Genomic DNA, 14,282 nt, shown 5'->3' on the forward strand with positions numbered 1-14,282 from the left:
ATGCATTCTGTTTAAGGGGTTCTAGAGCCTCCTGTAGGCCACCACGTAGAATGCAGCCTATTCCTGTGAATTTAGATGTCTGCGTTCTCATCGGTTGTTTAAAGTCACATGTTGTTAGTTTCTTGATTAGTTAAGAGGTTAGTAGACATGTTCCTGCTAGGTCTAAGATTCCTCTTTTCATTTGGCTCCATCTGCCCGTGTAAGCCTTGGAGAAGCTTAGTTTGTGATATATTAGTTCATCAATGTTTATAGGAATTATTTCTGCTCAGATTTCATAATATCTATTTATTTTATTTCATAGTCATTTTTGCATTGGTTTATTTACAGTTCCACACGATCAGAAACAACTTGGACACAAGGGAATGCTACATCTTCAATAAATGAACGTGCACGTTGACAACAGACTTTATGCTGCCTCGTCATTGAAGCGACCTAGCGTTACTTCAGATAAGAGTGTATAGCTATCTGGTGATGGGCGCCTCGCTACCCTCTCAGGGGCTGGAATAGGAAGCCATCACAATTACAAATATACCTTAAAGGGGAAGCTTTATATACAAAGTATATAATAATATAAACAATAATTAAAAAAAACACATTGTTATTATTTTAAATTCAGAGCTTTTCAATGTACTCAAAGAAACTGTACAAAGTCACACAATACAAGAGTAAAGTTATGAATCTGTAAGTGAGTCAAACAGTTTGTTCTTATACAAAAAAATACATTTGGAACCAGCTACATATATAGTTCTCACTGTAGATCACAGAACATCAGAAATAAAAGTTGATTAAAAAATTATCTTCATTGATGAACATACTCAACATATTAAGAAGGGAATAAAAAGGACCTTCAACAACAAGCAAACAGCTTCCGTGTCCAGAAGAAAATCGGACGAGCGAGGTCACAAAAGATCAACCAAAAGCTGAATACTTAACTCTGTCTATTGATTAATACAGTCAGGGTATAAAGAAGACAAATTAAGAACTGTGTGGATTTAGAGAGATGGGTGTTTTTATCTAATGCTGCAGATAGGAGACGTTTTCTATGATGGAACTCAGATCTATGCTTCACAGCATCCTCCCACCCCATTCAGCCACACATTCATGGTATGACGGTGACAGAATGGGAGGGTCCTCCTGACTCCTGGACAGGCACAAAGAAGCCTGGAGGCCGGTCCTCCAGGCTGAGCGTGTTCATCGCACCTCCGGATGTGAGGTCCTGATCCTCTTGAAACAAACTGACCCTGCTGTTCCAACCTTTGTTTTTGGCAAAAACGTAGACACCTCCGAAGAGATCAGGAAATGTGGCCATCAAATCAATGTGCTCTTCGTCCTCAGAGCTGTAGAACAAAGACAAATGATTATTATTAATTATCATTTACAATAGTGACATTATTATGTTATAATGTATCGCTATCTGAAATACATTGTGTCTCAAGGTTGGGGTTTCCAAATATCTGCAATTGAACAAAACATTAAAAGCAATGCATGTAGACCAGGCTAATAACACATTTTCATTGTATAGAAATGAACCAGGGTTATTGGAGTGTATTACGTCAAGGATGTCTGCAGCCCATCTGATGATGATTTTATATTGCATTTCTGGAACTTAGCTTACTTCATAATTTATAATTTACACTTTATACTTTACACTTTTTATAATTTACACTATTTATACTGTCTATTTGTTATTTGTTGTTGTTTGTTCTGTTTGTCTTGTCTTCTCCTTACTTTAGCATTTCGTTTAGCATTTTCCCTTAGCGTCTATCTTTGTTTGTATTAATACTTTGTATTCTTATTGTATTGTATATAATTTATTATTATCCTGTGTTTTTCTACTGCTGCTGTTCTTTTGCAACAAACTAATTTCTCCTACGGGGGATTAATAAAGTTGTATCGTATCGTATGATGTTTACTTACGGATGTGCAATGAGGTTCCGTATGAAGCGAAGTAATCCTGCAGTGTTTTCAGAACACGTCCCTTTGCCGTCCAATCTCTTCACTGTCGCCGGTGGGAACTGAAACAGCATCAAACCACAGATGAGTTCTTGTTCTCTCTTTCTCTACCTCTCTCTCTCTCTCTCTCTACCTTTTGTTTCCAGTCCTTCCAGCTTGCCTCCCCTACATCCCGATCCAGTTCATCCAGGAGGCATTTGTCCGTCGTTTTGTAGTTTCTCACCTCCTCCGCATTACCGATACTATTTAAGTATCTTATTTTTCTGATAAAGAATTAACATTAATAAACAAAAACAAAGAAATCAATCAATACACGCAATTTCATGAAATGCATCAGTGGTCAATTCATATTATACATCAAACGTAATACCTTGAAGGCGACCAGAAGAGGGGATGGGCCAGGCATTGCTGCACTGCAGGCCTTTCTTTTGGATTTTTGTTGATCATCCACTTCACAAGATCCTTTGTGATCGGATCCTGAACATGTTCAAGACTGTACAAACCATCAAAAATGTTGCTCTCACACTTACAGCCTCTGCCAAAAGGATGATGTCCTCCAGATAAGATGTAGTATGTTAACATCCCTGCCACCTACATGAAAAAGGAAAAATTATTAATAATGAAAGAAAAATATTTCTATCACTCTATCAGCAATTCGTATTTACATAACACAAACCTGTATGTCAGCGCTCATCTTGCATGGCACATCTACATCCTCATCTAAGGTCTCTCTGGCCATCCAGCACTTTGTTCCAGCACCTTTTGTGTGCAAGGAAGTCTGACCAATGGGCAATCTTCTGCTTATTCCAAAATCAGCCAAACGTGCCTTACCACAGACATCTGTAAAATCAGGATTAAAATTTTATATATATATATATATATATATATATATAAAAATCATACATAATACACATTTCTTACCTAACAAGACGTTCTGTGGTTTAATATCCCGATGGATAATTTGAGGAGTCTGACCATGGAGCACACTCAAGCTAGATAAAACCTCCTTAACAAGTTTTCTCTTCCGTTCTTCTGGCACACCATCTCTTATGAATTCCTCCAGGGTGCACTCACACAGTTGAAGTGCAAGGTAGCCAAAGTTCTCATCTTCGGCAAAATCCATGTATCTCACAATAAATGGATGATCAAGCTTTGGAAGTCTTAGGAATGATTCCTCGTTCTTCAGCACTTGGTAGTTCGATCTCGACATTCTCTTCACTGCCACCTCAGTGCCATCCTCTCTGAGGCCAAGGAAGACCTCAGTTCCATCGCTCCCCTTTGCTATGCGAAATTCATCATTGTTCACAAATATGATGCTTCCAACTTTGACGACGTCCTCCGTTTTTGAAAGCTTCTTTAATTTTTCGCTCCATTTCTCACTTATTTGAACCCACTTATGTTCTTTTATGAATTTGGTGATGCCAGGTTGGAGTTCATTTGAAACAGATTCCTGGACAGAAGCTGTGGAGAGGTCACTCGAAGCGTTGTGCAGTTCATCGTTCTGCTCCTCATGTTTGTTTTTTCTTTTCTTCTTTTTCTTCTTTTTCTTTGGTGCCAATAGCTCTTTATCAGCTGCTACGGAATCTTCTGATGCTGGGCTTGGGTGGATTAAATATTTCTGCAGGTGCCTTAGACTTTCTTTGAGATTGTCATCCATCCTCATTCCTGCAGCTGTGAGAATTTCTTCGGGCACAGAAGTTAACCCAATTGATGTAAACATTCTGCTGGCGTGTTCAGTTGAAGCAAGGTTTGCAAATATGCCATAGGCATAATCTGTAGTTGCTGAGTGATTTGTGTTTATATAGTCATAAATTCCTGAGCCTAAATTCTTAATGAAATCCCAATCCCAATCATCTTTCACTTTGGTTTTCTGTGCAATCACATAGAGTGTAACCACAACTAATTCCAGTACACTCTGATTCGACATTTCTGTGGAAAGCAGCTCAAGTAATTTAGGTATGAAAGCCAGTGACACATTATTTGGGATTTCTGTCAAAGTGCAAAAGACAGTTTGCAGATTCTGAACAACTACAGGTTGGACTTCTTTTGAAAGGTTTGTAAAGTTTTTGACAGCATCTTCAATGTAGAGGTTTAATTTATGTTTGTCCTTCAGCCACTTGATACCTTTACTACAGTATTCAGTTTCCCGTGGCCCAGAAACACTTAACATAACATCAATAACACTTAGATGTGTCTGAGGATGCTTAAGCAGCATAACATGATCAAACAACCGGAAAACCTCTTCAGGACTCTTTTGTCTCACTGCAATGTCCAGATCAACAAAATCTTTAAGATTTGAACAGATTTGGACACCATTCGATGCTAAGCGATGTATCATTTTAGATACCTTGTCGTTGTAAGCATTATGTTGAGGGATTGGCAAAGTACACGTTGTGACAACTGCACCTGCACCGATTAGTACTTTTGCAATATCATCTCTGTCATTGATGGCAGCGGCTTGCAGTGGGGTCAGAGTCATCTGATTATTAATGCCTTTATTTGGATCAGCTTTTGCTGCCAGCAATTGATGCACATAAGAAATGTGACCTTTGAAAAATGAAGCAAAATTCAAAGGTGTGTGCAAACGATTGCGTGAACACGTGTTTGGGTTTGCACCTTCATGCAGAAGAGATAAAAAAATGCCCTCCTTTTGAAATGCAACAGCAGCCATCAAAGGGGAGACCTCATCCATTAGCTCCTCGCATGGGTAAAGTCCATTAACGTCATAATTCTTAAGCAATAGTTTGAGCTTGGTGTGTTTGTTTCTGATTATACACTGAATTACTGGGTGTGTTTCCTTTATGATGGGAGCCTCTTTTTCGACAAGTTCCAACTGGAAATTCATGTCTTCTTTTCAGAATACCTGTGGGATGATATAGTCATTAGGTCACTGCAATAGCTGTTGGTTCCTTAAATGCAATATGCAATACATTCTTGCATCAATATTGAAATACTAAATGAAATCAACAATGCCTCTTCTTGTTATTTTTGGTCACAATTTCTGTTTTGCACAACAATCCTTTTGTACAGTTAGATCAGTTAAGTGGGTTTGTTTGTTTTATATTCATTGTAATGTCCTGTAGGGGCATTTAGTTTGTGGTGGTTTTAATTTGGATTTCAAGTTTTAATAATTGTGTTGAAAGCAGTTCTGTTCTGAGCTTTCTGATGAACTTCCTTAAATAAAATGTGCATTTATCAAAAAACTTATTTGAATGGATTCAAATTGGATGAGAGCAACGTGCCTTTATGCGAGTGTGGACATGTTCAAACACTTAGTTGTTTTCAATGTGTCTGTGATAGTTGATTTGTGAAACTGTCAAATGCAAAGTATTTTCACAGGTTCCTTGTTCAGAGCATTTCTGTATGACCTGTACTGCATTCTATTGTAATAGACTATCGTTCAAATGTGTTTACGGTGACTGTTAAAGTTCATGATTTTAAGACTTTCTCCTCAGTTTTCTCTGATCAGTGACATCATAAGAGAGCCACTCCCTGTATTTTATCACGTTGCCTGTACAGTATCTAGAACCAACACATGATAGAAGAACAGTAAAGAAAACGTCACATTTTGGGTACTTTAATGTAACTTAATTTGATTATTGGCTGAAATGTTATTTTAGTTTTGTTGAGGTTCAGCTGATCTTAAGAACAGGGAAGCTTTGCCTCGCACACAGATATTGAATCTTTTGTTAATAAAAATAAAAGGTCTCAGAGACTGTGGATATATTACAGGTATATGAATATATATATACAGTATATATATATCGATATATTAGACAGATATATGACAGATATACCAGAGCTTTAAGAAGACTTCTAGAGACGTGAGGGTCTCTTTACTCACCATTGTCATGGAGCACTTTCAATGGTGAACAGTTAAGTTTAGTCTGATGAAACAACAGCAGAGCAAAGTAAAGTGAACCTCAGTCTAAAGTAAAGTGAACCTCAGTCTAAAATAAAGTGAACCTCAGTTTCACCAACGTGGAACTTTTTTCTTGACGAGAGTTTCGTTTCTCTGGTGTGTGAGCTCCTCCTTAAAGGGGACGTGTAATTTACATGCATTCTGTTTAAGGGGTTCTAGAGCCTCCTGTAGGCCACCACGTAGAATGCAGCCTATTCCTGTGAATTTAGATGTCTGCGTTCTCATTGGTTGTTTAAAGTCACATGTTAGTTTCTTGATTAGTTAAGAGGTTAGTAGCCATGTTCCTGCTAGGTCTAAGATTCCTCTTTTCATTTGGCTCCATCTGCCCGTGTAAGCCTTGGAGAAGCTTAGTTTGTGATATATTAGTTCAATGTTTATAGGAATTATTTCTGCTCAGATTTCATAATATCTATTTATTTTATTTCATAGTCATTTTTGCATTGGTTTATTTACAGTTCCACACGATCAGAAACAACTTGGACACAAGGGAATGCTACATCTTCAATAAATGAACATGCACGTTGACAACAGACTTTATGCTGCCTCGTCATTGAAGCTACCTAGCGTTACTCCAGATAAGAGTGTATAGCTATCTGGTGATGGGCGCCTCGCTACCCTCTCAGGGGCTGGAATAGGAAGCCATCACAATTACAAATATACCTTAAAGGGGAAGCTTTATATACAAAGTATATAATAATATAAACAATAATTTAAAAAAAACCACATTGTTATTATTTTAAATTCAGAGCTTTTCAATGTACTCAAAGAAACTGTACAAAGTCACACAATACAAGAGTAAAGTTATGAATCTGTAAGTGAGTCAAACAGTTTGTTCTTATACAAAAAAATACATTTGGAACCAGCTACATATATAGTTCTCACTGTAGATCACAGAACATCAGAAATAAAAGTTGATTAAAAAATTATCTTCATTGATGAACATACTCAACATATTAAGAAGGGAATAAAAAGGACCTTCAACAACAAGCAAACCAAACAGCTTCCGTGTCCAGAAGAAAATCGGACGAGCGAGGTCACAAAAGATCAACCAAAAGCTGAATACTTAACTCTGTCTATTGATTAATACAGTCAGGTTATAAAGAAGACAAATTAGGAACTGCGTGGATTTAGAGAGATGGGTGTTTTTATCTAATGCTGCAGATAGGAGACGTTTTCTATGATGGAACTCAGATCTATGCTTCACAGCGTCCTCCCACCCCATTCAGCCACACATTCATGGTATGACGGTGACAGAATGGGGGGGTCCTCCTGACTCCTGGACAGGCACAGAGAAGCCTGGAGGCCGGTCCTCCAGGCTGAGCGTGTTCATCGCACCTCCGGATGTGAGGTCCTGATCCTCTTGAATCATCCTTCTCAGGCTGACTCTGCTGTTCCAACCTTTGTTTTTGGCAAAAACGTAGACACCTCCAAAGAGATCAGGAAATGTGGCCATCAAATCAGTGTCCTCTGCGTCCTCAGGACTGTAGAACAAAGACAATATGATTATTATTAATTATCATTTACAATAGTATCAATATTATGTTATAATGTATCGCTATCTGAAATATATCGGGTCTCAATAGTTGGGGGTTTCAAATATCTGCAATTGAACAAAACATTATCATTTCGTTAGAAATGAACCAGGGTTAATGAAGGTTATTAGTTCAAGGAGTTCTGCAGCCCATCTGATCTTTACTTACTAGTGTTCAAGGAGGTTGCGTATGAAGCGAAGTAATCCTGCAGTGTTTTCAGAATACTTCCCTTTGCCGTCCATCTTCTGCACCAACTCTGGTGGAAACTGAAAGAGCATCAAATCAGTCTCTCTCTCTCGCTCTCTCTCTCTCACTCTCTCTCTCAATACAAAGACACAAAAACAAAGACAAATGCCTTGCGCTTCACCTTGTGTTTCCAGTCCTTCCAGCTTGCCTCCCCTACATCCCCATCCAGTTCATCCAGGAGGCGTTTGTCCGTCGCTCTGTAGTTTCTCACCTCCTCTTCATTGCCAATACTTTTTAAGTATTCCATTTTTCTGATAAAGGATTCACATTTAAACATTTTCAACAAAGTAAAAAAAAAAGCTTAGCAAACAATCTCTGGATATGCATCAATTGTCAATTCATATAAATAATCTTAATACCTTAGTCTGGACCAGAAGAAGGGATGGGCCAGGCATTGTTTCACTGTAGGCCTTTCTTTTGGATTTTTGTTGATCATCCATTCAATGAGATTCTTTGCCATCGCATCTTGAAAATGTTCAAGACTGTAATGGCCACGGTAAACGTTGTACTCGCATTCAACTTTTTTACCAAAAGGATGATGTCCTCCAGATAGGATGTAATATGTTAACATCCCTGCAACCTACATGAAAAAGGAAAAATAATTAATAATGAAAGAAAAAGATTCTAGAAGAAAACACTATTAACTCACCCATTAATTTTTACATAACACAAACCTGTATGTCAGCGCTCATCTTGCATGGTACATCTACATCCTCATCTAAGGTCTCTCTGGCCATCCAGCACTTTGTTCCAGCACCTTTTGTGTGCAAGGAAGTCTGACCAATGGGCAATCTTCTGCTTATGCCAAAATCAGCCAAACGCGCCTTACCACAAACATCTGTAAAATCAGGATATTATATATATATATATATATATATATATATATATATATATATATATATATATATATATATATATATATATATATGTATATATATATATACATATATATCCAATATATACAAAATATGCTTACACACATTTCTTACCTAACAAGACGTTCTGTGGTTTAATATCCCGATGGATAATTTGAGGAGTCTGACCATGGAGCACACTCAAGCTAGATAAAACCTCTTTAACAAGTTTTCTCTTCTGTTCTTCTGTCAAATCTGGTTTTAGGAATTCCTCCAGGGTGCACTCACAAAGTTGAAGTGCAAGGTAACCAAAGTTCTCATCTTCGGCAAAATCCATGTATCTCACAATATTTTCATGATCAAGCTTTGGAAGTCTTAGGAATAATTCCTCGTTCTTCAGCACTTGGTAGTTCGATCTAGACATTCTCTTCACTGCCACCTCAGTGCCATCCTCTCTGAGGCCAAGGAAGACCTCAGTTCCATCGCTCCCTTTCGCGATGCGAAATTCCTCCTTGTTCACAAACATTATGCTTCCAACTTTGACGACATCGTCAGTTTTCGAAAGCTTCTCTAATTTCTCGCTCCATCTCTCACTTATTTTGAACCACTTCTGCTCTTTTCTAAATGTGGTGATGCCAGGTTGGAGTTCATTTGAAACAGATTCCTGCACAGAAGCTGTGGAGAGGTCACTCGAAGCGTTGTGCAGTTCATCGTTCTGCTCCTCATGTTTGTTTTTTCTCTTCTTCTTTTTCTTCTTTTTCTTGGGCGCCAAAAGCTCTTTATCAGCTGATATGGAAACTTCTGATGCTGGGCTTGGGTGGATTAAATATTTCTGCAGGTGCCTTAGACCTTCTTTGAGATTGTCATCCATCCTCATTTCTGCAGATGTAAGAACCCCTTCAGGCACAGAAGTTAACCCAATCGATGTAAACATTCTGTTGGCATGTTCAGTTGAAACGAGGTTTGCAAAAATGCCATAGGCATAATCTGTAGTTGCTGAGTGATTATTGTTTATAAAGTAAGAAATTCCTGAGCCTAAATTCTTAATGAAATCCCAATCCCAGTCATTTTTCACTTTGGTTTTCTGTGCAATCACATAGAGTGTAACCACAACAAATTCCAGTATACTCGGATTCAACATTTTTGTAGAAAGCAGCTCAAGTAATTTAGGTATGAAAACCAGTGATATGTTATTTGGTATCTCTGTCAAAGTGCAAAAGACAGTATGCAGATTACGAACAACTAAAGGCTGAAATTCTTTTGAAAGGTTTCGAAAGTTTTTGACAGCCTCCTCAATGTATTGGTTCAATTTATGGTTGTCCTTCAGCCACTTGATACCTTTACTACGGTATTCTTTTTCCTGTGGCCCAGTGACACCTAACACAGCATCAATAACACTTAGATGTGTCTGAGGATGCTTAAGGAACATAACATGATCAAACAACTGGAAAACCTCTTTAGGACTCTTTCGTGTTACTGCAATGTCCAGATCAACAAAATCTTAAATTTTTGAACAGATTTGGACACCATTCGAAGCTAAACGTTGTATCATATTAGATAACTTGTCATTGACAGTATCTAATTCAGGGCTTTTTATGAGAGAGGTTGTAACAACTGCACCTGCACCGATTAATGCTTCTGCAACATCATCTCTGTCAAAGTGAGCAGCTGTTTGCAGTGGTGTCATTTTTAATGGATTATGAATGTCTCCATTTGGATCAGCTTTTTCTGCCAGCAATCGTTCCACATAAAAAATGTGAACTTTGTTAGATAAAGCATAATGAAAAGGTGTCCAACAACGGCGTGAACGTGTGTTGGGGTTTGGAGCTTGATGAAGAAGAAAAGAAAAAATATCCTTGTTTTTAAAAGCAATAGCAGCAATCAAAGGGGAGACCTCATCGTTTAGCTCCTTGCATGGGTAAAGTCCATTAATGTCATGTTTCTTAAGAAATAGTTTGAGCTGTTTAGGTTTGTTGTTAATTATACACTGAATTATTGGATGTGTTTCCTTTATGATGGGAGTCTCTTGTTGGACTAACTGGATCTGCATGAAACTCATATCTTCTCTTTACAATACCTGTGGGGTGATAAAGTCATTAGGTCAGTGCAATAGCTGTTGGTTCCTTAAATGCAAATGATTAATGAAACTGTCAAATGCAAATTATTGTGTACAGGTTCCTTGCTCAGAGCATTTCTGTATGCCCTGTACTGCATTCAATCTTAATTTACTATTATTCAAATGTATTTACGGTGACTGTTAAAAGTTTATCATTTCAAGACTTTGCCCTCAGCTTTCTCTTATCAAGAGCCACTCCTTGTATTTGATCACGTTGCCTGTACAGTATCTAGAACCAACACATAATATAATAAAAAGGTACAGTAAATAAAATGTCACATTTTGGGTACTTTAATGTAACTTAATTTGATTATTGGCTGAAATGTTTTGTTGAGGTTCCGCTGATCTTAAGGACAGGGAAGCTTTGCCTCGAAACCAGAAATTGATTTTTTTGTTAATAAAGTAAAAGGTCTCAGAGACTGTGGATATATTACATATATTAATATATATAGATATATTAGACATATATATTACAGATATTACAGAGCTTTAAGAAGACTTCTAGAGATGTGAGGGTCTCTTTACTCACCATTGTCGTGGAGAACTTGGAACAACAGCAGAGCAAAGTAAAGTGAACCTCAGTTTCACCAACGTGGAACTTTTTTCTTGACGAGAGTTTCGTATCTCTGGTGTGTGAGCTCCTCCTTAAAGGGGACGTGTAATGTTACATGCATTCTGTTTAAGGGTTCTGGAGTAGGCATGGGCGATTCGCGAACGATTCGGTCAGAACAAACAAATCCCGACGGTGAACGACGAGAACTGATTCCCAAAAAGAAGAGAACTGATTCCTTTTTTTTTTTTACATAAAACAAAAATATGGTCACATAAATAAAAGATCCAAATGAACAGAGCAGCTTGGGCTATTCTTCTTAAAACCACACACGTGTAATGCTCGAGCGGCGTCGTAGGCTAATGCTACATGAATTAGCTGTTTTCCCGAGCACTGTCACCGTCTGAGACCTTCTGGTGTTTTAAAAGGCTCTATTTGCAGGTGTACCTCATATTTTAAAGAAAAGGGGTGAGGCCAGACACCTGAGATTCCCTGCCAAATGACGTAACAGACAATATGACTTAACAACTGAACGAACTGAACGAATGAATCAAACGAACGATTTGTGACAGTGACGGGAACTGAAAGAACTGATTCCCGGAAAATAATCTTTTTGCCCATGCCTATTCTGGAGCCTCCTGTAGGCCACCACGTAGAATGCAGCCTATTCCGAGTAGGGTCTGGCCGCAGCCTGTAGGACATGGACATCCACATCCAACTGCTACGTCACTCACTCCTGTAGCGGATCGTGGTTTAATGCCGCCTTCAAAACAGCTCTGAGGTTCGGCAGCTCTTATGTGTCTTTACGTAAACCTTCCCTTCTTCCAAAATTGAGTGTTCAGGAAACGCCCCTCAGAAGTGCGTAGGCTATGACATAAAATCGTTCTTGAGACTAGACTTCATAACAACAGATGAATCAGTTATTAGAACTGCTTGTGATGGTTGAACATGAGCGAGAATTTATTAGATGATGTTTATAATTGTAAGCTATAATGTATTGTAATGCAAATGTTAGAATGGGTGTTAGGTTAGCCTCTAGTGCTTGCTGCAAGTTCACTTTATTGTATCATTGAAATGGGCAGCCATTGTTGTGACGTAATCTCAGAGGACTCGGGTTGCTTAACTTCTGCACGAAACTCAGAGCGAAAACTCCGACCCAACGGAGTGTTCAAAGCACTTTCCTCTGAGCTTAAGGTCTGAACCTCCGAAACTCACAGAAAATCTGAGTGTTTTGAAGGCGGCATAAAAGCACGTTTGCGGTCCTGGTAACAAGACGCCTCGTCAGTGATGACGCTCATGCCTACGCGTGTTCCCGACAGCAACTGTTCATGTGCACTGCGTTTCAGACACACTGAAGCCTTGCGAGCGGTGCCTTTGAACTCCTTGTGTGCGTACACTGAGCAATGTGTTTGTTTTGTGGTCAATTCATTTTTTATGTAATCTTATAAGGCTTGTTGAAAGATTTATTATTTAACTGAATTGTGGAGCTGATTGTTGTACTTTTTGTTTGCTTCTTAGAAACCACACACACATCCATACAGTACTGCTCGTACCTTCGGAGAATGAAACCTATAAACTTTGGAACTCTGACTGCACAACCCTGTGTTCTCACCGACACCCCCATTGGTCCGTTTCCAATCGTTGACCGGAAACGGAAAGGGGGGCTGTTTACGTTTGGTTGTAGTCTTTTCGCTCGGTTCTAGCCCAACTGTTGAGACGGAGAACCAAGCGAAAAGACTACAACCAAACGTAAACAGCCCCCCTTTCCGTTTCCGGTCAACAAGCAATAGACCTCTGAAGAATAAGTCCCGCCTCCGAGGCTCCGGTTCCCTCTGTCAAATGTCTATGGGAAATAACATGGGGTTTATGAATGATCATACATAACAAACTCTGTAGGTGACACACTTTCCGCATCTAGTTTCGACTGGCTTATTGTCAGTGCCGTTAAAGTAGTAAACGATTATAAATGCTATTTTAACGGCACCGAAAATCCAAAAAGCCAGTCGAAACTAGATGGAATAAGTGTGTAGTTCAAAACGTGCTGCAGCTTTTACTTCTTCGCCACCTACAGAGTTTGTTATGTACGATCATTCATAAACCCCATGTTATTTCCCATAGACATTTGACCGAGGGAACCGGAGCCTGGGAGGCGGGACGTATTCTTCAGAGGTCTATGAGTCTTCCAACAGAAATCAATGGATTTACAAAATGCCAAATAAAACAGGACAGAAACTGTATTTCACTACAATACTTGATTTGGAACATCAACGAACACCACTAACCACTCGGTGAGTTGCACATTTCTGAAAACAAACGTTTAGGGTTGTTTTAAGGACAGGTTTGTGAATGCCCGTAGCCAGCCATACTGAAGCAGGCAGGGGCGATTCGAAATGAGCCAAATACCCGAGTCAGGACCAATAGTCAAATTTTGGTGTCAACCACTCTATTTCATCCTAGACAACCCAGAAAGGGGGCTCAATGTTCAAAATACCGGAATTGTCCAATATTTGCAAATAATCCAGTGGATGAATAAATTACACTTGTGATGTATAGAACTGATGATTAGCACAGAGAAAGATGAAACAGTACATGGATCAAACTAAAACAATGTAAAAAGACCGGGGAATCGGTCAAATATCTGAATATCACTCTAAACAAATATACACTCTAATAATATCAAAATGACATTGGAATATAATAAAACAATAAATAAAACAATATATCAACAATTGGCTAATTGTTGATATATTGTTACAGGGTTCTGTAATGTCATACACATTACAGAACCCTTTAAAAAGACATCATGAAATAGATAGCAGTATAAATATAAATAGATGGCAGTATAAATATCATAGTATAAATACTCAAATATGCTTCAAAGTGACACTCCGTACATATACATAGGCACTCCATACATACACATACATATACATGGGCTACTTGGCTCGCTCTCTGTAGAATAATAGAATAGAACATCATATCTCTATGTGTGTGTTTACATGAACGCGCACACCAACTGACGGCGACAATGACGGCTAGATAGCAACGTTTGCTACAGTCCACTGGGTAGGCTGGTAGACTGATCTATCCAGCACACATCTAGGTGGAC

General features: G+C 38.6%; 1 protein-coding gene and 1 pseudogene across 2 annotated transcripts; both read right to left on the reverse strand.

Annotated features, from left to right (window-relative positions):
* Positions 1-298: 298 nt before the first annotated feature.
* Positions 299-5,935, reverse strand: LOC311368598 (uncharacterized protein). Its single transcript, XM_084487402.1, has 7 exons — positions 5,798-5,935; positions 2,875-4,816; positions 2,630-2,793; positions 2,324-2,544; positions 2,087-2,216; positions 1,918-2,015; positions 299-1,337 (listed from the first exon to the last, which is right to left on the reverse strand). The coding sequence occupies exons 2-7, from the start codon at positions 4,796-4,798 to the stop codon at positions 1,100-1,102; spliced, it is 2,775 nt and encodes a 924-aa protein (XP_084343528.1). The 5' UTR covers positions 4,799-4,816; positions 5,798-5,935; the 3' UTR covers positions 299-1,099.
* A 1,008-nt stretch (positions 5,936-6,943) lies between these two features.
* On the reverse strand, positions 6,944-10,566 carry LOC311368749 (annotated as a pseudogene). Its single transcript has 6 exons — positions 8,643-10,566; positions 8,328-8,491; positions 8,013-8,233; positions 7,775-7,904; positions 7,576-7,673; positions 6,944-7,356 (listed from the first exon to the last, which is right to left on the reverse strand). The product of its transcript is annotated as an uncharacterized misc_RNA (transcript).
* Between the last annotated feature and the right edge of the window lie 3,716 nt (positions 10,567-14,282).

Source organism: Micromesistius poutassou, assembly GCF_964030765.1.
Source record: "Micromesistius poutassou genome assembly, chromosome: 23".
In the NCBI taxonomy this organism is placed as follows: Eukaryota; Metazoa; Chordata; class Actinopteri; order Gadiformes; family Gadidae; genus Micromesistius; species Micromesistius poutassou.